Source organism: Temnothorax curvispinosus, unplaced genomic scaffold, assembly GCF_003070985.1.
Source record: "Temnothorax curvispinosus isolate PA1 unplaced genomic scaffold, ASM307098v1 QBEX01009552.1, whole genome shotgun sequence".
NCBI classification, from domain to species: domain Eukaryota; kingdom Metazoa; phylum Arthropoda; class Insecta; order Hymenoptera; family Formicidae; genus Temnothorax; species Temnothorax curvispinosus.
In genome coordinates, this window is record NW_020219332.1 from 340,260 (window position 1) to 366,262 (window position 26,003).

Sequence of the window (26,003 nt, forward strand, 5' to 3'; positions counted from 1 at the left end):
TATATATATATATATATATATATATATATATATATATATATATATATGTAATAAGATCCAAAAGTTTCCGATTCAAGGATATAAAAAATATAAAACAATTTTTTTTCGATATCTTTATTCAATAGGTACCTATACGTTTTTTAGAACGATAAATTAATTTTTTTATTTATTACTAAAAATATATTCTAAATTTTTATCCTTGAAATAGTTTAATACTGCGGAAATCACTTTTTCATCATCGGTGTTTTTTCCACGCAAATTAAATTTTAATTTTGAAAATGAAAAAAATAATCGGGGCTAGGGCGGGTGATGAAGAAGTGATTCCGCAGTGTTCAAAAGTTCAGAAAAATTAATTCCTCGTTCTAAAAAAATACATTGAAATAAAGAGTGATTATATTTGTTGAAAAATAAAAATAGTTGTTTTATTTTATCACTTTTTTAATACCTTTGAGCCGGAAACTTTTGGACCTTACTTTGTAAAATTGAAGAAAAACTTCAGTAACAGTTTCTAGTAATATTTTGCATTACCGAAATAATTTATAATTTTTGTTTATATAGCGCATATTTTATAAATATTTGATTCTAAATTTCTCGCCATGCATATAGATCATCAGATTTTAAGCAGAATCGTCTGTTTCTTTTAAAAATTGGCAAAATTGAAAAATTTTTATCCAAACAACGATATATTGTTACTCTTTGAAATACTCACGGGAATATTCGCGATAAAGGGATGAAGAACAAATTCCCTCAGGTGACAACTGGGTTATCCATTTTTATTAACACATTAATAAAAATCGATCATATTTTTCATGTCGTCCGTCGTGGCAGAGCCGCGTGATATTAAATATTAAATAAATGGTTGTAAATGGAAGAATTCCAGGATAAAATATAACCGCGGTTACGCACATTTACATTTCTGCGTTTCCTAAAAGACAAAAGACCACGACGCCGACGACCACCTTAAATCGTCCGTGACTTGCAGTTCGTATTCCAGTCGAGTGCATCGTACTTTTATGTTCCTTGCGAAACCGGGGCTCGCAAAATCGAACGTGATCGGCATTTCGTCCACGGAACATTACGATACGGAACATGCGGGTCCGCCAATACCTGACATTTTAGATTTTATGGCTAATAAAAATCACTTTCACGTTCGTCCAAACAGATATCGGCACTAATCGCGAAACAATTTATTTTGTTTCGTCTGTCTAATTTATTTCTTCCATGCGAAGGTAAGATCGCTCGAAGATCAGCAGCTATACGAATTCTAAAAGACTATATTTTAACAGAGTTCTGCTCTTTTTCTGTTATTTCTAAATTTTATCGCGTGTAAACGAGCGATCGTTTTTTAATGGTTTTTAAATGGCGTGGAAGGTTCGAAAAAGAAATAACTGCCGAGTCGAATGCAAAAAATACGCGATACCATTGTACCTTTTTTACATCGCGAAACGATTTAATATAGCGGTTTGATAATGGGTAAAGTGATTACTCTTCCGGACTTGTAGAATATATACAGTAGATAGCTGAGATTTTTTGGTATATACATTCGATAGATATTTAATTAACATTATTGAACATAATTCTATATAAAGAACACGCTAACGTCTTATAAAAGGAAACCGCTTTTGCCATCGTTTGATTAAAATCGAACGCCCGAAGATGTCTTTGGGCTCTCGACTCTTCTCTCCGTCTCGCCTGAAATACACTCGTTCCACTCATTCACGTTCAGTAATCGAATTTCCTCTATCGAACGGCACTGAGGCCAACTTTTTCTCTTCGTGAGGAATCGAGCGCTTTGATCTCATTAAGCTCGTTAAAGCGCTTGGAATTCTTCGGATTCCTTCGAGAAGCTAATAAGTGTATTCTTACGTTCGTATTACATCGTACGAAGATATGAATGAAGATAGATGCGATCTCGCTGCTGTGTACGTCTCATATGCAAAACTACGCTGTATAAATAAAATAGGCCATGTTAAAAATTTTTACAATCTGTTTTAAATCTTAATCGTTTTGTTTTTTTCCGGCGTGAGTCACAACGGTATAATTTCCATCAGATATTTTTCTTTGAGTTACAAGTACCATTTATTTTGCCACAGATCGGAAAAAGTTATATGTACTTTATTGGATCAGATCTCTCAATATTCATCATGAAACAGCTTTCTGGATAAAAAGTTACCCTATAGCGGCATCCGATGTCGATGCTAAAACCTGATGTTAAAACCCGAACAAAAAAAAATGTCAATGTGTTCTCAATCTGAGGTTCCGATAAGATAATCTCGCTGTTTCAGTATCATTGAAATGCAGATTTATCGCTGTAGTAATGACACCGGCAATAATTTTATTTTTATCGTCGTATCGCGGCGCACGGACGCGCGCAAAAACGAGACAGTTCCATTCAAATCCAATTACCTCTCTCCGATGCAGCTTCACTCGTTCGCTATAACTTACCAGAGATACAATGATATTTTTGTTCGGTTTAATAAAAGTCTCTTAAGCACATATAGCATACCGTAAATCTCTTTTATGTACTCCAGCGTACATAGAACGGTCTTTGCGAGAGAGCGGAGCCGCGCGCATCGAAATAGCTTTGCCGTTCATGCGGTAGGTATCGGAGATGGAAATGCGCGCGTGCAGTAATGTACGTACGAATATTCGTATACGGTTTCGCGTAATCTATATAGCCGCGCGTCTATACAAAGGAAATATCTGTATTCGCATAGTTTCGATATGCGAAAAGAGCAATCATGCCTCTCTTATGCTACTGCGTTTCATTTTCGTTCGTTTATTTTTTTCGCTACGCCGAGACTTTGAACGGCTTAATCTAGCCGAGCTGTTGAATGTATGAATCATTAATAGAACGATATCAGCGCACTCGGTACACGACCGTGCGCGCAAGGGCCCGCGGGATTACGGCAACCGGTCCCATAAATTCAACCTCGTTTGAACAAAGGGCGGATTCTCGGGGTACATCCGGTTCCTCCGCCCAGCAGCCGGGCGCGTATCTATCGCGCCGTCCTAGATTCTAGTTCCAAGCGTTTCGGGACTGTAACGAGATTACAGGGGCTGGAAATTAACATCGGAGAAATATACCGTTGCCGCGCGAGAAGTTGGCCGAAACTCTCGGCGTTGCGTCCCGCGCCTCCGCGTGTTCGCCGGTTCGAAGAGCGCGGCGAGGCGCGAAGGAAACGACTGTTCGATAGTCAATTAGCGCTCATTTAAGCGGGATCACGCATCGATAAGTGATTCGTTCGGCGCGAGAGCGTGTTTCGTTCGTTGCCGCTCGCAGTTATTCGCACGGATATTCGATTTTCCCGTCGGGATAATTGCCGTCGGCGTTCCCCGCCCTCTCGTTGGCGCTACGTGCATCCTCGAATAATCGTTGCCTTAACTGATCGGTGGGATTTCGTGTCTCCTCGTCAGCTGCCTAGAGTAGACGAGGTGTAACCCCGAAAGACTCGTCCTGCGGGGATATAACCGACGTGTAAAGGACGCGCATGCAAGAGTTTGCACTTTCCGCCCGGCTGTTATGTCTTTGAGAAATTAAATTAACCCCGTGCACGCTCGCGCACGTGGCTGAAAAATTTAGGATAAGAGCACTTCGTGATAGGGAGGCGAGCATTTTCCTCTGAAAGAGAACAGCGGAGCTGTACACGTATAACACAATTTCATAAAGCATACTTTACGTTTATGACCGGTACTCGTTATATTTTCATTTTGGAGGTGTATAAGGAGGAATATAATATCATTCGCACAACTTTTGGAACGTCTGACAACGATGCTTTGTTAAACATCACTTTTAGTTTATAATCTCTTACGTAAACTATTGCAATTTAATCAATTTAGTCATTTAATTACTTCAGGTATTTCTCTCATTCAAATAGAGGACGTAACGGACCATGTCGGATTTGGCGAACTCGTCGTACACTGAAATGGCTCGAACGTACATTCCGACAGCTTCCGAACTCTCGATTTAGCTGCTTGTATCAACTAAATAGAACTTTCAAATTTGCTTTATTTAGATACGTGGGTGGATGTAAATATTTTAATACAATGTAAATATCAACGCGGCTCTGCAACTGTATTAATGTTGCTAAAGCGAAATTTCAAGTTAATTTTATCCAGGCGGGGCCGCAGCTTATAGATATTTAGAAATCACCTCATATTGCGGAACGGAAAGTTGACGGGCGTACAGAGTACAAACTCGCGGCAAAACGCGAAGCTCGACAGGCAGAGCGATTACATATGCGGCCGGCCGATAATCGTCGACGTCTAGTTTGCACGCGTGTATAATACCCCCTGGCAAGCGCATAGGCGACGGCGACGTGCGCGGCGAGTGAAAAAGCATCACGTGCATCGATCGTTCACCGTGACAGACGACGTGCCGAGGCGAGGGGATAGTCGGCGGGTAAAAATGAATAATAACCGACGACGACGTCGACGTCGCGTTTGCAAAAGACGGAAAAGGAAGCGTTTGCAAACTTCACGTATCGTCGTTTCCATCCCGGAGGGGGCTGAGGGAAGGAGACGAGGGTAAAAGACGCGGGGGGATGGCGGGGGTCACCCCGACAAACGTATTCGTTCTGCCGTTCTCGCGACGGGAAGAAAAAAGGACACCGGCGACGAATCGCAGCGGTTTTAACGCGCGACGCCGACGCCGACGCGTCGCGGAGGCGTTTCGTCAACGCGAGCCAAGCTTCGTATCGTCAACTTGTACGCGATACGCTTGTTCGATTTTTCCGTCCTGGTTTCTTTCGTAGGAAAAGCGCGCTGGGTCACTAGCGAAAATAACATTCAATACCTATGACCCGAAATAAACCGCGGTCGATTTCGCGAGTATCGCGAACTTCCTGGAAAATTGCCGGACGCGAAGCTCTCTTTTCCGCGATTCCCGAAGGATGAAACGTGACTCCGAGAATTTTCTGGATGATTCATGGTCGATGCGCTCGCCATCGCTCGACGGCGGGGATTTAAGCCGGGGGATTGAAGTCGGCACGAAACTCGCCGAGTATTACTTCTCTCGCGTCCGACGGGTAAGGACTTCGCTCGGACATAAAGCTGATGCGGGAAAAATGAACGGAGCCGAACATCTGCCGTAAAAGTGTCTGCGAATTTATTATTTTCGTTGACTTTGTAATGTGACGCGACATAAAAGCGAATTTAAGTATCCAATACTACTCAGGGAGTATGTATATAAGGAAGTCATAAGCAGAGAGATATGTCGGAGCTATGGCGATAAAAGCGAAGTTCTTTTCCCTTACGGCTGAACGCAGAAATTTATTTGTTATAGGTATCTCGTTAGATGTGGAGTAAAATAGGTGGGGATGAAGTAAATATCAGTGAGGATTTACCCGGTATTCGTTTTAAATTCCTAAATAAGGTCATAAACACCTCTGTATATGTGAGTCGATCAGTTAGAACTTGCGGGAGGCTGCCTAGGAAAAACGGCGAAACTTTGTCGTAACGTAATACCCGATCGTCCATCGTGGCGGCACTCTAGCTAGATCCTAAAGAGAAATTGAGTAACATCTCGCGAGGAACCGAAGATAAATGATAGTTTTCGCAGTTTATCGGCAAGATCCTCGCGGTTTGCGGGCGTGTATCACGAAGAACCCGAGCGCAGTTTGTCTGCGAGTTTACACGCAGACAAATTGCGCGCAAGAACTTTGCCGGTCGTGTTGAACCTCGCGAGCGTGCGTAAGTAAACTACGCCAGTAAACTACGTGAGGAACGTAGATCAGGGACACTCGAGATAAAGCCGGGACAGGAAAAGTGAGGGACGTAATCTCGCATCAGATAAATTAATAAGCCGCTTGTGATAATGGCGCGTGTATCACGCGATTGCGAGAACGAATGCCGAGACTCGAGCACGAGGTACTCGTAATCGCTCGTAACGCAACGTAGTCGCGAAACATTGTTTCGCCGGACTGCCTATTGATTTTCACGGGCAGATTAAATGGAAGTTTCCTGAGCGGGTGTGTGGACGGTGCTCAAGCTTGCGACAATGGTCGTAATGACGCGAAATGTTTGTATCCGGGCGTTTATGGGCGAATGTTAACTACGGACGAAATTGCCATCGGATAGTTTTATTATAGGAAATGAAATAGGTAATGCTTGGATAACTGTTAAATAGAGGGATGAGTATCAATTTTTAATTGTTTCTTGAAATACGAGCCTACTGGTATAACGAGATAATGGTATGTGCGAAATGAATATTTATATAAGCGACAGTTAAGTAGTGTTGAAATTATCACCGGAAACAAAACTATAATATGTTTAAACGATCTCTCATTTAAATATAACTTTTTGATTATTCTTAAAAATATTTTATGTATATTTAATGTCGAAGCGACATCGATAAATAATAGAATGAAAATAATGCTGCGCCAGCGATTTTATGGTGTTTTGTATATTGACTGTTCTATGGAGTGAGAATCCCTCTTTTAGGAGGATTGCATGGTTGACCGATGAATTCTATTGTCTTGGTATATGAAGCTTCAGGAAGCTATATGTGCATTGCAGTTATGAAATGTGTGTATCGTCGATTTTATTACAATATACTGCGTAGCACGCTTCATTTTATGTTTGTGCGCGGTAATTAACAGTTATCTCTCAAATGTCTTTTTTCGTAAATGTGGCATTAATAAAGTCGCTTTTATTGCTCGGGATTATGTCGAAGCTTAATCGGGAAAACGGTGGGATTTTCGTCGACAATCGTGGGATTGTTTCTACGATCCCACCCGGCTTATCCTTTTTTGGTAAATTTATTTGAAAATAAAAACTTATTTACATAGCTAAGATTGCTTCGAATGTGAATTAAAATTAATTCGATTTGATAAAATCTATATAAATTTAATTATTAATATAATTAGCTTTATAGCCATTAGCGTTAACTAGAGTTAATGCGCCACTTCTTTATACCGTCGCTGATATATGATATCGCGTAGCGTAATGCGTGATACAGGATCGGAGAGCGAAGATCAGATCGCCGTTACGAGCTTAACATTACTCATCGCGATTTTATTGGATTACAGGATTACACGAAGGCGAGGGAAGAATATTTGTAAATTGACGATAAAATTGCTTGCGCGCAATGTACATACAATTTATAATTTGTCGGTTAATTTTATCTATGAAATAATTTGTTATATTTAGCAATCCGCTTAGCGGAATTTTCTTTTGCGCGAGTGTGTGACACGGGAGCAGAAAGTTGTAGTAAATTCGATCGCGCTAAATCTAATAATCGCGAACAAGGGTGCATTACGCCGCAATTAGGTATTTCGCATTTATGTCACAAGGGTGCCTGCTAATTTGAATTTTATCAAAGATTCCACGCGTGCGTGTGCTGCTTTCAAACATTGTTACTATACCTCCTATGTACAAGGGGCCGGATCTACAATTTCCGCGAAATGCCATGTTCTCCGTTCCCGTAATTAATACTTACTGATCATTAATTATTCGCAGCATAGTTGCGGCATTGGCGAGGCAGTCGCCAATCATGGTGCAACCCGGTCGTTCGCTCGCTCGCTCGCTCGACGTTGAATCGAAAGTTGAATCGGATTATCAACCTAAACCCTAAACCAACCGGGTCTGAATTTATAAGGACGATGATGCCCGGCTAAAGGTGCATTCGCGCGTGAAATTCCTCGTGACTGCAGGCTTCTAACGAGCTCGTAATCCGTAATAACTTGTAATTTCATAGTTATTATTTCCGTAATGAGAACCTCTCTCCCTCTCTCTCTCTCTCTCTCTCTCTCTCGTATGTTCGTCCAGCTGGCAAATTTGCGACAGTAATTTATCGCCGTTATTGGACTCTCGTGCTATCACGTTAAATCGCGACAGGCATCGGGCTTGACGTTCGTGCGCTGCTGGCGCGGAGATGTCGCATCGATAGCGCATAATTTAAACTAAATGTTACAGCAAGATGACATCCGACCGCGCCGCTAGCGCCATCCGCTCGTGACGATTTGTTTTACGAATATTATAATCCCACGCATTCGTGTTCCGTGCCCGTTTTGCAATTTACATGTCATGTTTTCTCCATCGATATTTTCCATTTAAATGTGTTATACATGTCCCCCAGTTTCGCAATTCGAAGCAGCGTTTTAATTTCGCACAATTGTTTCGGCAACATTCTGTTTTTTAACGTTCAATTAGAGAAACTATCGACGATATCGCTGTACCAATTAGAGAAACTATCGACGATATCGCTGTACCAATTTTTGTAATCGATTCATAACGATCCATTGTTGAGTCGTTCTCTAATTTCAGATGAAATTTCGTATAAAGTCAGTGCCGTCATTTTCCATACTCCAATCTATCTGTGAAGCTACTCATGCGTTCATGGAAACTTTTACGGGGATATTCACGAAAATCCCTTCTCGTATCGATCGACTTGTCCAGAAATTGCGGACTCCGAAATTGGTTTTCGGATAAGACAGGTATTTTCCGCCGCGTTAAGCACGCTAAAAGCGAAGCGCAGTTTAAATTCGTGCCTTTAAAAGTCTACTCTCGACGATCGCAATTAAAGTTCAAGAGCGTGTCTAGTTTAGCAAGTTTCGCGAGAGACTCTTCTTTCGCGTAAATAATATAAAAATCCGGAAGGCAATAAAACGCGTCACCGCAATAAATAACGAAATCCGTGGCGAATTTCCGCGATGGGAATTTCCTCAAAGGACTCTGGAATGCCCTCGGAAGTTGCGCCTCCCGACAACGAGTCGTGCACGAATCGGAAGTTATCGAAGGAGCGAATCATTGAAAGGTTTTGTCCGTCCAGGCGGAATAATAGACGCGAGAGCGGAAGATATTTTCAACCTCGCAGCTGATCACCGAGGCGTGCCTATCTTCGACAAAGGCCCTTCTAAATGTATCAACAGTGCTCTAATAGATAAGAGCTCGGACCTCGGCTCGGACCGGGCGTCTGAAGATTGAAACTATCTATCAAGCCTAGACCTTTTGGCTGATCCTTTCCAGTGTCTTGTATCTTATTTTAGGGCTTATAAAGGTTGACATTATAGTAGCAGCCGTTTTGTACAATATTATTGGTAGGAAAGTAATTGTAAGAATTAATTTTAATTTATCGAGACAAGAAGGATTACATGGTATTATTATCTTGACTTTACGTATTCTGGTACGTAATAATATAGCTAATAGAATTATAAAATATTTTTATATTTTTATGAGATATTTCAGATAATATATTTATAAAGGCGTTGATAAAATTAATACACATACATGAATACACGATACTTAATAATAATTTATTTGTCAAAATTTATTAGGTTTATAATTCTTTATAGGTAAACCAAATAAATTTTGACAAATAAATTATTATTAAGTATCGTGTATTCATGTGTGTGTATTAATTACCGGATATTTCATAAATATTTCCGAAACAATGGAAATTTTTCTAAATTTATAACTTGGGTGAAAATTATAAATTGGATAAAAATTCGTGAATGTCTAACAAATCTCGAATTATATATTCTATAAATATCAATGTTTAAAAATTATTTGATTGCAGGCAATTAAAATAAACTATTTCAAATTGAAGAGTAGTCGAAATTATTTTTTTACACTACGAACAAGTGAATAGAATGTCGTTGGAGAAACTGCAAGTAATTCAAAGCAAGGCTTTGATGTTCGTTAGGGGCGGTCTGCGTAAAGTTGCACCTGGATTATTCCCACACACGGGTATAACGGAAACAGGACGGTAAACGAGCGCGATGTGCGAATTTTACGGCACGTTGAACCGCTCTTTGTGCTTGAAAGAAAAGCGGGAAACCGGAGAATATTGTCGGATGAGATTATATTTTTTTTGTCGACGCGACTCGACACATTGCGCGGCATAAACGGCTGAAAACGCTTTTAACTTATTTCAATCAATTTCGACAAACAGTCGCGCTTTGGTTAATTAATTCGTATTCTTGCATCACGACGACAAGGAGTGCCCGACGACCAAGGTGGTGACGTTATTTCAGGGCTCTTTATCGGGTTTGTATTAATTGCAAAACAAACACGCGCGTGAATTGATTGAAACCTGGCTCACTTTTCTCGCGTGTCGATAAATATTTGTGCGACCATGTTCGAGCGAAGTTAACATTTCAACGTCGATAGTACCTTATTCGGAAACGGGGTAAACGTTCACGTAAGCGTTGCCACTTTCAGTCTGGCACGATTTACTTTACTCGAAATCAAAGCGCGATGACGTCGACAATGGCGTGTAACATTAAATGCGTGCGGCTCGGTGATAGAATACGTTGGCACGCATTATTGATGCAGGCGCAAACCCAAGAAGCTATACTTGTTTAATAAAGTTGGTCTTGCAACGGGTGTACTTGACGATATTCCTCGGTACACGCAACTTTTTATTATACTAGGTCATCCGGTCGGTCGAGTTAATAAATTGACGGTTATCAAAGTATAAAGACACAAATAAGTCATGACAGCTGGATTATCAGAAATCCTGTACATACACTTTGTCTATATCTGACACAGTTATTGTCTAACTAGAAACTGTCGGCGCGAAACAGGAATGTCGTTTTCGTTTAGCGTTTCAGATTTTTGTAGGAAATGTACACATCTATTAAATATCGTAAACGAAAACGAAGAAACAATGCCAATTTTAAGAAATAAGAATAGTCGTTTATGGAGCTGATATATTCGCATCATTATAGTAATTATTTTCTGTGTACGATACAAGCAAACAATTGAATAACACGATACAGTTTTGTCTAACTAGAAACTGTCACAATAGTGCGAAACAGGAATGTCGTTTTCGTTTAGCGTGTACGCGTTTCAGATTTCTGTAGGAAATGTGTATTTATTAAATTTTAAGTATCGTAAACGAAACGAGAAAATAATATAAATTTTAAGAAATGAATGTAAAACTTTATGGCGTTAATATATTCCCATCTATTACAGTAATTATTTTCTGTACGATGCGAGCAAATGACTGAACAATAGGACATAAAGGACGATGTCCTCTTATCATTAATCACGATACGATCGATGTCACAAGAGGCTTTAGAAAGGGCACTGACATAGAAAAATGTTGACTTAAAATTTCATTGTCAGGTCTGTCGCTTTGCAAAAACGTTTATTGAACGATCCGCGCGTTCCCGTGCGTGATGTTTATTAATTGAATTTGCTTTTGCGCACGAGGTCGCGTCGATCTGCCAGCGGTGAGGGCGAAAATCCTAATAAGGGTCCACGTGAAAGGGTCCACGCTATCATTGGTGCCAGAGTAATCACTTGGAAATGTCCAGACCAAAAACGCACCTGCCCTTCACTGCATTTTCACCCGAATAATTCACCGAGAACTCCGCCCGCCGTGTACATTTTTTGCGCGTTCGTGGCCGGGAATATTTAGCCGTTAACGACGCGACAATTTTCACGTGGGAATTATACTCGTATTATATAATGTTGGGGACCCGCGTTCATCATTTTGTTACCGAGATTTTTAACGGTTTTCGCCGTTACTGTCCGTTCTCACGATTGTTCTATAGACTATATATTCAAGCTTGGTGTAAAACCGCATGGTGTAAATATTAGACTTGGTTGTAAATGTAGTTACCGTATTGCGCAACTTTTTACTGAAAGATTAAATAGAAGTCCACGGTTGTAGACGTCGCGCTCGCTATCGAATCGAGCTCTCGTTCAACGGAAACAAAGCCACGTGGCGTGGAAGCGCGGTGTGCCGTTGCTTCCGACAGGCAAACTTTGTGGAATGGATTAAACGCGTTTTATCGAATGAAGGAGGGTATGTCGTCGTTGCGGCGCGTATTGAACGACCATGCGATCGATGCGCGTTTAACGTGCAGACAGAGGGAATGCGGAGAGAAAGCGATAGACCGATAAGGAGAGAGAGGGAAAGAGAGAGAGAGAAAAGGGGGACAGTGAGTCGTTCAACGTTGGAAGCTGCGCGGTTACCTGGATCGCCAAAATAACGCGGTAGGTCAGTCGGAAAAACTGGAGAAGCTCGCCCTCCCTCCCCCCTCGTTCATCTTTTGGTCCTGCAATCCTCGCGCCAGCTCGCTCGGAAGAATCCGCGACTCGGAAGACCCACTTTTTGAAGAGTTGCAACGTTGGAAGGAGCACAACCGTTCGTCACGACCGCGCCAGACGATTTAACTTGGCGTTTACGACCGGCGAACACGAAAATATCGCGCGCGCGTCCGGAAATTTATTATGATCGCGATAATCGGGGACACGCGCCTCCGTTGTGCGATATAATCCGCCCGTGACGCGATTTCGCACGCACTTGCACAACAACAATGCGATAAGGGAGATAGTATATGGCGAGTACGACGACCAAGAAGGTTATTGCTACTTACAGTACGTGTCGGTGGTAAGACGATCGATGGTATCCTGCTTGAGCTTGCTATTCTTCTTACCCATCTTCGTAGTTTGGAGCGGGTTCTAACGCGCGCGAGTTACACCAATCTTCTCTTCGCCGAGTCCAAGACTCCGCTTCTAAATTGGATCTCTTTTGTTGCGGATTCTCACCGTCCGCCTTGCATCTCCCGATTTCGCTAAATTACAGTCGACAGAACGAAGCTTACGTTCTCACGGATGCACCGGGAACGATCGGAGTACGACCGGCTGGTTTCCGCGTTGGTTCACGAAGACAGGAAGGATTTGCTGGACGATGAAGTTTCTCGAGGCGCGAGACACACGAATTGTCTTTCCTGGAATTCCCCGTTCCCCGCCGAGTTTCTCGACTCCTCCTGTTTCGTAGCCGCGAAGGTACTCTATCGAATTCCACTTGATAAGTTTCCCCGCCTGCTGCAACTTCCTCCCCCGTTGAGCCGAAGTCTTCCTTCCAATTCCCCTCCCGCCTTCGACAAGTTCGCTGAATTCAATCTGAAGGCGGATGGTGTTTTGCAGAACGGCGAAAACTTTCTTCGCGGGAAGAACCACGAGCTCCTTGATAAATTTGCGTCGCGATCGAGGGCACGGCGGTGCCGAATCTCGAATGATAGAGTTTGATTTAATTTGCTCGAGATGTGCAGGCAGGCGAGGGGGGCGCTTAATCAATTTAATTACAACACGGGATGTTCGATATCACTCGCGTCCGTCTTGCTAATGGGGTCGATTCGTTGATATGCCTCTCACGTAGATTTTCTTTTCGATGATATTGCTTTCTCTGTGAAGAAGACAAGGGGGAATTTTAATGAGAACGCGAGCTCTCTCCCGTGAATCAGTCGCGGGATTGCAGCTTCCCATTTTTCTTTCACACTCGATGCGCTCGTTTTGAAGCGTCACCGCGAAAATTAGAGCCAGATATTAGAAATTTAATCACGTTTGAACAGCGAATTGTAGGCGGGCTTCGAGAGGGAGAACCGACAATTTTCCGGTGCGATAAGTTTTGCGGAATCGTTAATCGCACCGTTTGGTCTCTTCGCTGAAGTTTCAAAATTCGCCGATAAACTTCAATTCGCAAAGATCGTATCGGAAAATTAAGACGAACTCGGAGAAGGCTCGGAAACGTTACTGCAAAGTTCATCAAAGTGGTTACGTAGTTGAGAAATTCGTCTCTAAAAACTAAATAAATGGACTCGTTAAATACCCACAATGAGCGTATTTTTGTCTTTCGAGACTAATGATGAGATATTCGAGTGTAATGCAAATGAATGTCACGCGCAAAGATACAGTGTCGCTTCAAATCGAGCGTATTAAAGTTTCAAAGGTCGTAAGACCAGACAACCGATACAGGCTACTTTCGTAACTTGCACTAGCCAATCCCTTCTGGGCCATTATATGAAGGGCTTTAAAGGCCAACAGCGTTACGATATCTCCAACCTTATCCCGAGATTAAACGGAATTTCCACTAAATGTATTTCCTTAGCTCTCACTGTCACGATTCCCTTGTTCCGCTACGACCGCCTTTAATCCTATCGTTTTCCGGATGCCATGAAAGAATATATATCAGGCCGTTTGTCACTCGGGAGCGATTAACTGTTATTACAATGTTTCTCTTTTCTCTCTTTTATTCGTTTATTGTCATTGCAGGTTTTTCAACTATTAATAAAAAAGGACAAAAGTATGAAAAAATTATAAAGTTATATGATATAAGGAATTTTTAACTATAAAGAATTTAATTTAATCTTTTTGAATATTTGCAAAATAGCGAGATATTAAATTAAAGTTTGGCAGATCTTCGTTTAAAATATGCAGTAAGGAATGATCAAGGGAAACAATAAATTACTGTTAAAAAATCTTGAGGTAATTATTAATCTAATTTGCGATGCGCGAATTGATATGACAGAAGAAACGTGAATTCAGGTTATATCAGCGTATTTATCGCGACGTCATTAGCGCTAGTGAATAATGAATTGTACCCTTTCCGTGCTTTCTATATCTATCCCCAATCTCTTCTCAGCGCTCACCGTCCGGGCGGATTAATCGAGTCGCGATTGAAGCCAACGAAAATTCTCTCGGCTAAAGGCCCCGAGAGGAAAAAGCCCCGATTCGTGGAGATTGAATGAAGATGGAAAATACTGTCCGACGTGCCGCGAGCTGATTCGGCACGAAGCCGTTCGTCGTCGTCGGAACTTTGTAAAAACTTGGGATGGAATAACAATGGACGAACAGGACGCGCGCAGTCTCCGCGCGAGAGAGCGGGTCATGGAATGAAGTTACAGCAAAGTTGGGGACACCCCTTTTCTTCCCTTTAACATGGAGATTTCACTCGTTTCTGAATGACGTATGCGGCATGACAAAGGAGGAAGCGAGCGATCAGCCAAGCGAGATCTCACTCTCGGGGAGAATCCGCGTGAATCCGAATGCAGATCAGTCAGGCTGGTGCGAATTCGCGTCACGTCGCGGTCGCGATGGCGCGTAGTGTCTCGTCGCGTCGCGTTCCCGCGAAGTTCGTTTAAACGCGCCCGATACCGGGGGGGATTTTGATTCATGCGTTGTTCATGCCGCGTCGCACGAACGAAATTGCGGAAGTCGATCTGCATGAGAGACGTGCCACTGCAACGGGCGGTCCTGCGAAATTCGGGGACGTCGAAGGCCGCGACGAGAGGGAGAGAGACAGCCTTGTGGAATGATTAACTTCTGGTCGAGGTCGTGCTGCACCCTTGACCTGGTGCCGTATGACACCTGAACGTACGTTTCCTGGAGCACGCGTTATAATATTACGTTGTAATATAATCGAGCTGATCGGTAGTGAAGAAAAGATTCGAGGGCAAATGAAAAGTGAAGCGGAAGCGAAAGCGGCTAAACGAGGAAATACGCGGGAGCAATTTCTCGTTCTCCAGCTTGCGAATCCTCTGGAGAACGTTCGTGCTGAAAGGCCACGGAAGCCTGATTATCGAGATGCCCTCTCCTGGCGCAGCAGCCCATTCATAAAACAAACCGGATATCGACGAGACATCTGCTCTCCGAGGTGCACTAAAGCGTCGTGTCTTCGCAGCTTTCGATCGTGACAGCCGATAGCGCGCGATAATCGTCGCGTGCACCAACAACTCGCATAACTTTTGCACAGAACGTCGATAAGGTTGTGGAGAACATCATCGGGGGGGGGGGGGGGGGGCTCTGAATAAAGACGGCGCGAGAAAACCAGCTGGCGGGCGGGAATCTTGCGCGTTATTTGCGAAACGTGATCGCTCTCAACAGACTATCGCTATTTAGGACCTTCACTGGGAGAGATTAAACCACTGGTCAGGCCGATGAAGATATAGCCGGAATATCGCGTTCCGATAATTCGCAAACGATAAGCTTGTCGACGTAAATCGGTATTTCGACTATTCGAACCGTATCGATTCGCCGCGCGATTACATTGCGGAGCAATCGGCTCGCGCGGAGATTGGCTCTGTCACACGTAACTTGACACACGATTAATATGGACAGATAATACTGCGCTTGGAAGCTGGCGAACCAGCACCGTATCCAGTTGGTCCCCCCGGCGTTCACCATGGAACCCCCTCACGGTCCCGCTCGCGCGGTGTTCATGCCAACCTGTGCTCGTAGGCGCGTTCCCTCGCGAGTACTCTATCCGGATACTTGATAGTAAATAGGATTTCATTCATGAGTTCTCAATCGCTAGGCGAGGTATGTTCGTCGGCGAAGCGCGGATCAGTGACGTCATAGCGTCGCGGCGCCTGGCGTCAGACTGGCTCGGCGATGACATTACGTGGAAGTGTATTGGAGGTTACGATGGCGCAAGCGCACCACTCGAACCTCGAGGAGGATGCTCGGACTATCCAACCCTCCCGTTCTCTCCTCCACACAGCGGTTCCTCCGATTCCGCCACCTTCGATCCTCCTCGTGCATTCTCTCCCTCTCTCGCTCGGTACGTGCCTACGCTCTCGCCGTCTCGGTCGATTGCGTTCTGCGTCGTTTTCACCCTTGTCTCTCTTTTCCCGATTTTCTCAACTAATTCTCCCGCCTGTCCTCCTTTCTCCCGCGCTTTTCTTTTTCCTTCCCCCGCTGGAAATTTTTCCGTCTCGGCTGCACGCACGAGTGGTGCGCCGTCTCCCTTGATTTCATCTCTCCACGCGCCGCCGTCTCTTTCGCAGATCCGTTTCTACCACTTCGTCTCCTTCCCCGCGGCGCCGAGATGCCCTTACCTCTTCACTTCCAGTTGACTATAATTCTCTCTAGTCTTACAAATATTGTTAGCACCCTTGGCGCTTTCGGGGGAAACTTCGGCCCCGGCGCGCCCCGTAAAGTTCCATTATGAAATTAACCCGGACGAATATTCGTATTCGGAGAGGAGTTCGCGTTTTTATTATTATTTATCATCTTTTATTGCACGATCGTCGCCACTGTCGGCGTCGTGTTCGTTTTTGTTTCCAACTTTATCCACGAACTGTAATAAATATTACTTTGGTCGTCCGTCATTTAGCGTTTGGAATTTTTACTGTTATTTCCGATAAACTGAAAAAGGCAAGGAAAAATATAAATGCTACACTAGAATACATTAATATCTTTATTTTAAAATTGAAATAATATTACACTGTGAACAACGAGCATAAAATAAAGAAATGCGAAACTTTAGAAACTTTTTTGATATGGTTATGGTACGATGATACGAGATCAATCACTGTAAACACTATCAAATAGAATATTCTGAAGAATTGAAAAAGATTAATGAGACGATCGTGCTACGGTCCATTAATAGTTTTATTCCGACAAAATAAAAGAGATACGTGCAAGAAAGGATACGGATCGTAAAAGTGATACGTGCACAATTTTGAAACACGGCAACAGTTTTTCGCTGTGGTGTTTTATCGTGATGAGATCAATCACTTAAGAACACCATCGGTTACCGTAATTCGCAGAGTTTGTGGGAAAAGGGATGCTTCTCCGGTGAAACAACATTTTTCGATTGAGTGGAACTCACGTGAAGACGAAGAGGATACCGATGCTCGCGCGGTACCTATATCGCGTCGGTAGCGGATTTTCGCGTCGATCGTTCTCCGAGTCTGCACGATGAATTCAACGCGATGAATTTCAATCGACGCGGATTCGCCGGCTGATACATGAATAAAAGAAACTAAGGTTTGCGTGATACCGCAGATTCCTTGGTCCGATGACAAAAACGGTTTATTTCAACCTCCACCTTTATCACCGATGCTCGAAAGGCTGCTTAAATTATGCCATACTTATAACATAATCGTTATAAATAAAATATTACATTTAATAAAAAAACATATAATAATAATAAGAAGATGAAATTTTAGGATGAACGAAAACCATAATATTTTAGAAAAAATATTATAAAATGTTTGACAGTTTTTTAGAGTAACTCACAGATTGGAACGTTTTTTTGTAATATGTTTTCACTTTTAATCCTCTTTTTCGCGAATTGTAATCAATCAAGTGCCGCCGTGGTAATAAATTCTCAGCGTCTAATTGTCTCTTAGTGATAATAGCTTCAAGCTCGCTGCGCGAAATCCTCGTTCAAAACTCGTGTAGTTTTTCGCTGACTGTCGAGATACTGCAGCAACTTGATTTAATTTTGTCTCTATCGACTAGCCACGAAAGTAGCTATCATCGTGAGCATGTATGTCTCTAGAAAATATAGCATTATCCTTTTCCTCCCCTATCTCTTCCTCCTCCTCCTGCTGGAGTAATAACAAAAGTATTCGATATGGCGTACGTCGAACAGTAACGAACAAAGCGTAAACGAAAGTGGAGCACGTCAGCAGTCCTCCGCGCCGCGTCGGCAGTCCTCGACATAAAAACGTCGATGATCCTCTCCTTCGCGAAAATGGAGCCGCGATCAACAACAATGTCGGCGACAATAACAGATATACATTCCGGTGGCGCGGGCGTAAAGCGCGATTCGTCAAACTGTTTACGGCCATCGCGATCCTACAATGAATAATTGCCGCTTGTCGTCTCGCCCAGCGAGTGACCGCTCCGCTCGCCTCTGCAGGACGATTCCTCAATTTCAGCGCGAGTCCCCCGATCCGCGCGCATGCAAGAGAGAAGTAACGTTGATAAAGCGAATACGCTCGCCGTAATTGATGCAGCGCCGTGAAAAGGATATTTTCGTATCGTGACAAATGTCGTGCGAATCACGAATCACGCTTTACGGCAGATTAATTTCTATATTACCTGTCCGCAATTTGTCCGCGTCGAAAGTTTTTTTATTATTTAATACGCGCCGCTCTTATTTGCTTAATGCATCTTTGATGGCATCCCCGTCGCTGCTTTATTAAGATTTGAGAAGAAGGTGAAATGTGCATCTCGCGGGGAATGAGGGTTCTCTCGGCGCGCTCCACGAAATTAAAGTCGTATCTTCGACCCGCCGGATGGGAGAGCGCTAACGAGAAAGGGGATAGAAATGCAAAAGCTCGAAGCAATATGTTTACTTTATGAGCAATTATAAATATTCACACGCGCATTTCTATATGTGCGATTCTAATCTTCTTTCTTTCTGAGATAACAATATTTTCGTTCCTTAGAATATTGGATTAGTGAATCACAATTAAATCTACGATTAAATACAATTATACCTTCGACCACATGTGAAATAACATAATTATATTCTTATTTCAAGACAATCTGTTGATACGCTAGTTTTAGCTGTTACATAATTGTAATACTTCTTAATTCTTTTTGCGGTCATTCTTTTCCATGAGAAACAACAAGAAATTCAAAATTCTGGTGGTAACAGGATTTTCCTTGTCGTATGAAGTGATGAAGAAATCAGAAGAAAATCTCGGTGGTATTTCGGCAAGTTCCGCGCCCGAGTATCACGCGAAAATTGCGATAAGAGCTTCTCGATTCGCCGAAGAAATAAATCGCGGGGAAACGTGACTCCCGTTCCTTGGAGAGATATATGATTCTATTTGCGGGGGCAACCGAGGCAGGCGACGATATGAGAGCGCGAGACGATAATCGAGGAGTGTGTTCCGAGCGGAAAATGGAATCCGCGCTGGAAACGCACCTGGAAACCGTCGGAATTGTGGCGCCGCGCCGCTGCCGTCGTATCCAATCTGAATATCTGCATGCACGATGCATCGCTCGGATTTATGTACTTGTTTTGAATTTTCCATTTTATTATTATTATCTTTTTTCGTTATTTCCGTACCCCGGTATTTCCCTGGGTCCTGTGAAACGGAGCGCTTAAGCCGAGAACAAAGTCGCGGTTATTGAATATTTCTGTAACAGGTAAAGCAATTACGCAAGTGCGCGAAAGTTGGCGCAGAAATCGAATTAGCCCGTCGCTCAAAAATACATTTAACTATCTCCGAAGGAAAATTTGATCTTCCAGCTGGCGGGGAGTTTTCGCGCCTGCGGAATCGAGTCACTGCGACGTGTCGCGTCTAATTTTTCCGCAGTTGGCTTTTACGTGGGAGACGCTCTCGCGTCTACGGCGGTTTACTTTAGCGATAGCCGCGTTAATTACGAGGTAAATTGCCTTCGCTAGAACTCAGCCAACTATCTTCGTCTTGCTACACGTGGTCGAACTAGGGGACTTAACGAGAATTACGCAGTCTGTTCGGTCCTTTGTTTGACCATGTTTGCCCTGGTCCGCCTGGTCTTCGTGCTTCGAAGCGAGAGACAAACGGCAGCGGTCGGTCTCTTTTCAAACACGCTCGAGAGTGATTCGAATTTCGCGAGTTCCAGAACCAGCTCTCAAACTCAAACGACCCACGCGTCGCCGATGCTTAACCGACTAATTCACTTATTTGCATTAAATTCCACGCTCCTCGGTCAGTTCCCGGCAAGGCAAAGGGCAAGCAAGATAATTTCTATATTATATACTTCATTTCGTATGTTTTATTTAATTTCATCTCGCGTTTCAAAAAGCGTGACGTGCAAATTTAATTTTTCGCCTGTGAATTTAATCGCGAGATTACGTATCTCGCGAGCACCTGTCAAACGCAAGCTCCCAATTAGGCGTCGTTTTTTCTGCTAGAAGTAACAATCAATCCTTTTACTTACCTTAATCCCTCTTAGTTATCTGCCAATCAAAAGCGATCGGCGGCCGGATTACGTCATAGATACAATCAATATATGTACTGTATCCCTGATATGCAATTCCAAGGCATGTAAATGCATCTCATTTACGTTCCGTGACTGTTAGGACAATTGCGAGTTAGCATGCGGGTCTTCACAACAGGCGGCAATTAGAACGGGGGTCAGATGGCACTTCGGCGATGCTGGATCTCTGATTTATTGATCTATTTCCGGTCGGATGTCTCTATCCACCAAGCGGCGCGGTCGGTTCTTCATCATCAACGGCGTACGAGAGAACGCGGGCGCGTACGAGCAAATCGGCTTCGTTAGAGGTTCAGCCGACCGGAAGAGTCGTTAACTACAGGCAGCGAAGTACACGCGAGCCATTTGCGTGACCGCCAATTTCGCACGCGCCATGCTGTACGCGCACCGATATAAGCAGCCTGTATCCGGGTCGCCGGCGCGGTTCCATTTACACCCTAATAAATTTCCAACAATAATTATTGAACGTCCGGCCCTACCGGCGCGCGTTACATTATGCAATATCGAGGCGCAATCGAATTACGTTACCCGTAACGCGAGTCGCGTCGTTTTATATTCATTCCTGAAATTCTATGCATGTATGTACGTCGATACCATTTGTTCCCTTTTATCAATCTGCAACGGGATTTGAACCTGGTCGTCAATTTATTCGTGGAACGCGTCTCGCAATTTCAAGCAGCACTATTTTTAACGGTAAGTCCGTTTATGGGTACTGTCAGCTGTGTTATTAATCAAGTGTGTATATATATATATATACGTAAAATAAACATTCATAATTGAGGCGACGGATGTCTGCATTTAATTATAAAGAAAATACGAATAATTAATTGTATTCAAATATCCGATATTAATAGAATTTCATTTGATTAGTGCGCTCGGAATAACTTGCATCGTTAGTCACCGAATTATTTCTCAAATTTAATTATGCGTTTATAATTCTTTTATGAGTTTCAACAAATTAAATGACAACAATTCTGCTCTCGTGACACCTTGTTAGAGATTCGTTTTTTAAGGGACGCTTATCTTTTCTTACGAACTTTTTAAAAGACGTTCCTTCGTAAGAAAATTAATTAATGTAAATAATAAACATGACAAACCACTTTTGTAATGTATTCTTGATTAATGCCTCCTTTAGCAAATAATAAATAAGCAAAACGCTTTTAAAGGAGTTAATTCACCAGGAAGGAAGAAAGAGTCTTGCGGGACTTCGCAGTAATCGAAAGAGGTGCCGAAGGATAGACAGGGTACTCGTTCACCCCGTGGTGCCTTCGACGGCGAACGAAACCACCCTGTATCGACCCAGCGACGCCCACCCAAAGAGCAACCCCCACCATGGATGACCCCATCCACCGGCGACCGGTACCATTTCGCCTAAAAATTCCGGAGCGCGGTGCGTCGTCGCGCGCCAAGTCGCCGCTACTTTTTTGCCCGCGGCAGAGAGATTCCGACGAGATTCCGCATGTGGGTCCCGCATCTGCGGCGACTGTTGTTGACAAATCCATAAAACCGACCCTGACAAACTGATTTTTCACATTTGCACATTCCCGATTCGTATAACGAACGGAATTTTGTGTCGCGCGATATTGCAATATATTAAGACAGGCATCTAAATTGTCACGTACATTCAAAATGAGATATATTTTCTCGAACTTGGGTGATTTATGGCTAACAACGAAGTGGAAAACATAATTTATAAGACAACTTTGAATCAAAAGAAGTTACATAGTACAGGCGAGGCCGGACGAGGCGTAGGACTTTCTCCTCGAAAAATAAACCACATAAATCACCCGCGGCAAAATTTATCACATCACCGCAGCCTCGTATAAAAAATACGATAGAGGCATTATTAAACCACTACCAGCGAAGCGACCGGTCCCCACTTTATCGTGTAGAGTATTGCTTTCGAGGCGATTTTATTCTTCAGACGCATGAAGAAGTATCTTCTCCTCTCTTTGTTTCCCAGAAAAGAGACACTTGACGGGTATCTTACACTGCGGCACCGTCGACGGTAAATATTTCGGATGCCTACGTATTTCAAAACTTTATTATGACATACAGTATATTCGCTCTCGTAACACACTTCTCCCGCCGTGGTATATCTCTCCGTTATTCCCGAGGACGTACGCGCGCTTAAATTATCCCCCCGAAACGATGACAGGATTCATCTATTTTACTATGCGCGCGGGTTATTATGTATGTACGTGTGAGATGTACCTCGCACACCCGGGGGCGTGTACATTTATAGTGGTCGAAACAAACCACCGCGCGCGCTATTAGTCTAAATTATTTCTAAATAGCGGTGTACCAACGATGGAGGGAGTTGGGTTACCGCCTCCACTTAACTCCGGCGAAAATCCCGCCGATTCCTCTTTCCAGTCCCTTTCACGTTTCTCCGCTGGCCGCTGCGCTGGAAACGGTTTTGCCGTAACAATACGGAAACCATCCGCCGGAGATTCTCCCCTGCCGCGCTTCCGCCGTACGTCGCGCTTAATCGGTGCTCTATATTGCAAGGAAACGCGCGTGTTATATCCCCGCGAAGCTTCACACGCGAGAAGGGCTCATCGATCCGCGCGCGGTAAATATCAAAATTTCACGGACTGACGCATGACGCAAAAATCGATCGAAAGGAACGATTGGACGCGGCCCTGTTTGCACGAGTTCTTCCGCGAGGCTATAGGTACACCGAGCGAGCGCTCGTCATGTACTCGTCATCTGGTTCGACAGCGAGCCGTTGCTGTCGCATTCGACGTGATGAGCGTGTTGGCTGAAGCACCTCACGGGTTATTTTTACAGATCGTCGAAAAAACGGTAAATTGCTCCAAGAAAATATTAGTAATTCTCTCTTTTCTCTCTCTCAGAGAATAAAGTAGACAAAAACGCTGAATATAAAAGAAGTAAGATCAAAGTACTACTTTGGGGTAGCCGATGTTTCTCTCTGTAGCCTTTGTAGGTAAATTATACGTGCTCCACAACTTTTACGCGTTTCATTTGCATAATAAGGATGGGGAAGGACCCAGGGATTCTGAAAACAGAATAGACGTTTCTCCGAATTTATTTCTTCACGCGCACTTCGCCAAAGTTGCCGAACGAGACGCCCGGTCCGGGAAGGGAGATACGCGTCGCGAAATATACTTTGTTGGGATTTACGTATGCAAATAAGCGAAATAATATTACCATCGAACCGCGAGCGCGGACGGACGGATCCGTTGCGACGAATTTAATTATCGATTTCCCGGGGGAGAGAATATCTCTCCGTAGTGCGGCATCTATTTTCGAAACGCGATGCAACCAGGAGGTAGCGGTTTATTTCGGCGAGAGTTCGATGGAATATTATTATCGTTGCCATCAGCCTGCGGTCCTTTCGTTAGATCCGTAAGGCGAGGCCAGCGGTTCGTATGCTCGCTCGTATATATCGCGATACGCTCTTTTGTTCTTTCAATACGCTATCCTCCTCGTTGTGAAATTCAATTCCCGTCCCGGGGGGGTCGAGGGCGGCGTTACCGAGCGCTATACATAAATTGCTTAGGTCTAATCGAACGTAGCTTATCGACGGCGAAGATATATTGCGATGTTAAAATATTAATGCCGATATAACACAATGAAGACGAAGACGTATGTAATCTCATCGGCGCTCGGTAGCGTTTAATTATATAGCACTCACACGGAAATAAATCACGATGATTCATCGCGCATAAAATATTTCTCAACATTATTCGTTATTTTAAGTGTTCGGAGAAGCTGCGGCACACCTTTCTTCGGCGCGCCTTTTGTCCTTCCGTTTCCGACAATCCCGGAATTAACGCAGTCTCTTGCGCCTCGATTTCGCCTCGGTTATTCCCGGTGGATTCTCGTGGGAAAGATTCCCTTGTACGATCAGGTACTTGACACATTTCGATTTTTCCTTTTCTCGTCCTTCTTCTTCTCGTCTCGCCTCGCCCGGCGCTCCTCGAGCACTCTCTCGTTTAATTTCCAACTGCGACGGCGATCGCTCGCGACTCGATGCACAAGTCTTGTAGCCGCGTCTCCGCGCGAATTCTGATAAATTCTTCGCGTCGCAATGCACACGGACGCATTGCGGCGACTTCGTTTCCTCTCCGTCTCTCTCTCTCTTTATCTTTCTTTCTGCTCTTGCACAACCCTCGCTTTCGCGCAAACTTGGTCGACGACGTTAGAAACTTTTCCAGCTTGTACTTTAAAGCACGAAAAAGTCCTGTGGGGCTTACCCGATGGCTTACACAGAATTTCTTGTCTTTATGTACTTTCATCGTTGTTTCGCAAAGTTGAGTATTTCAACGTTCACGTATTCACGCTCGCTTTCGCGCGATCGCCGAACGAGCATATCGTTCAACGTTCAACGCAGTAAGAGATAATCGGATATCGGCTATTAATCAGGTCGGTCGATTTGACGTTCCCGGAATGGTCAAACGTTCAAATTTAACAGCAGCAATCATGTAGACACGCCCGGCTTTAAGCTGCGTTAGTATGCAGGAATGTTTCGCAGATGTGGCCATTCTGGTACTCTGCAACTATTTCCGGACTTCACCGGTACACAGAGAATATAACCATAGTTCGAATACTTTCTTGTGGATCGACTCGTAAGAAGATTCGTAGGAAGCGTCCGGCATAAAATGTCTTTTCGCCGTAATCATTTCGTCGGTCAAAGAAACAGCTGTTTAATCACCGCAAGAAATTTTCGTTAGTTTACTATTATCACCATTATGCTCGCACACCTAAACGAGAATGTCCCACGCAATTGTGCTTAATCGGCGTACACATATGTATATTGTTTGAATACCCGACTATTTTACAGATTTTTTTGCTTTCACACACAAACAGTCCCGACATTTACAGTGCGTCAGTCCCGCGACTCCCGCGCTAGATTCGAGTCCTTTTTGTTCCACCGCTTGGCGACCGAGCGGTTGACGCCAGGATCGATGGCAAAAAATCCGTGTTAAACGCTGGCACGAGCCAGATGTCCGGGGGTCGCGATTGTGGTGGTTGGCGGGGTCGTCGTGGTTGTCGTTGGTCTCGGTATCGGGGAACGTTTCATGGGCAGGTTCCTACCGCTTTGGTCGCTCTTGACCCACGGCCATTGCAGGGTACGAATTAGAGTGTTCCGAAAGTCTTCGGAAAAGAGACAATAAATGTAAAACGTGATCGAGTAATTGATCACTTCCAGCAGATTGGCCAGCGCTCGGAACACCTGCAACCGAAACGCAGCGAATTAATGGACGGATTCATAATTGATGAAGTCACGTATTAGGGGCGGGAGAACATGCCGGAATAATTAAATCAATTATTCAAAAAAAGAAAAGGTAGGGAAAAATAAATTCTGATAGAATTCTTGCTGAGCAATAAAACGATGATGAGAACAAAAATACATAATTTGGAGAGAAAATAGAATTGTTTTCGTAAATTAACTTTTAATTTGGGATTCAACTCCGTTGTTAATTTATATTAAATTGCAAGCAAGAGTGAATATGTGTTCCAACGGTAATTGTCATTCGGAAGCGAGAGACAATGTACAAAATATTTGGGGGTGG

General features: G+C 43.6%; 3 protein-coding genes across 3 annotated transcripts in view; 1 reads left to right on the top strand and 2 right to left on the bottom strand.

Moving 5' to 3' along the window:
• LOC112459149 (frequenin-1) overlaps nucleotides 1–16,101 on the bottom strand; it is a 48,791-nt gene extending 32,690 nt beyond the window's left edge. The window contains exons 1-2 of the mRNA XM_025023134.1: nucleotides 15,961–16,101; nucleotides 12,330–13,141 (exon numbers count right to left, since the gene is read on the bottom strand). Of these exons, the coding sequence (XP_024878902.1) occupies nucleotides 12,330–12,393 (64 nt within the window). The 5' untranslated portion in view covers nucleotides 12,394–13,141; nucleotides 15,961–16,101. The remainder of the gene's footprint in view (nucleotides 1–12,329; nucleotides 13,142–15,960) is intronic.
• Nucleotides 1–26,003, top strand: part of LOC112459148 (alpha-tocopherol transfer protein-like) — a 105,434-nt gene that overhangs the window by 15,729 nt on the left and 63,702 nt on the right. The gene's annotated exons all lie outside the window — the stretch shown is intronic.
• LOC112459147 (probable G-protein coupled receptor B0563.6) overlaps nucleotides 23,488–26,003 on the bottom strand; it is a 38,130-nt gene continuing 35,614 nt past the window's right edge. The window contains exon 6 of the mRNA XM_025023129.1: nucleotides 23,488–25,663. Coding sequence (XP_024878897.1) covers nucleotides 25,412–25,663 — 252 coding nt within the window. The 3' untranslated portion in view covers nucleotides 23,488–25,411. The remainder of the gene's footprint in view (nucleotides 25,664–26,003) is intronic.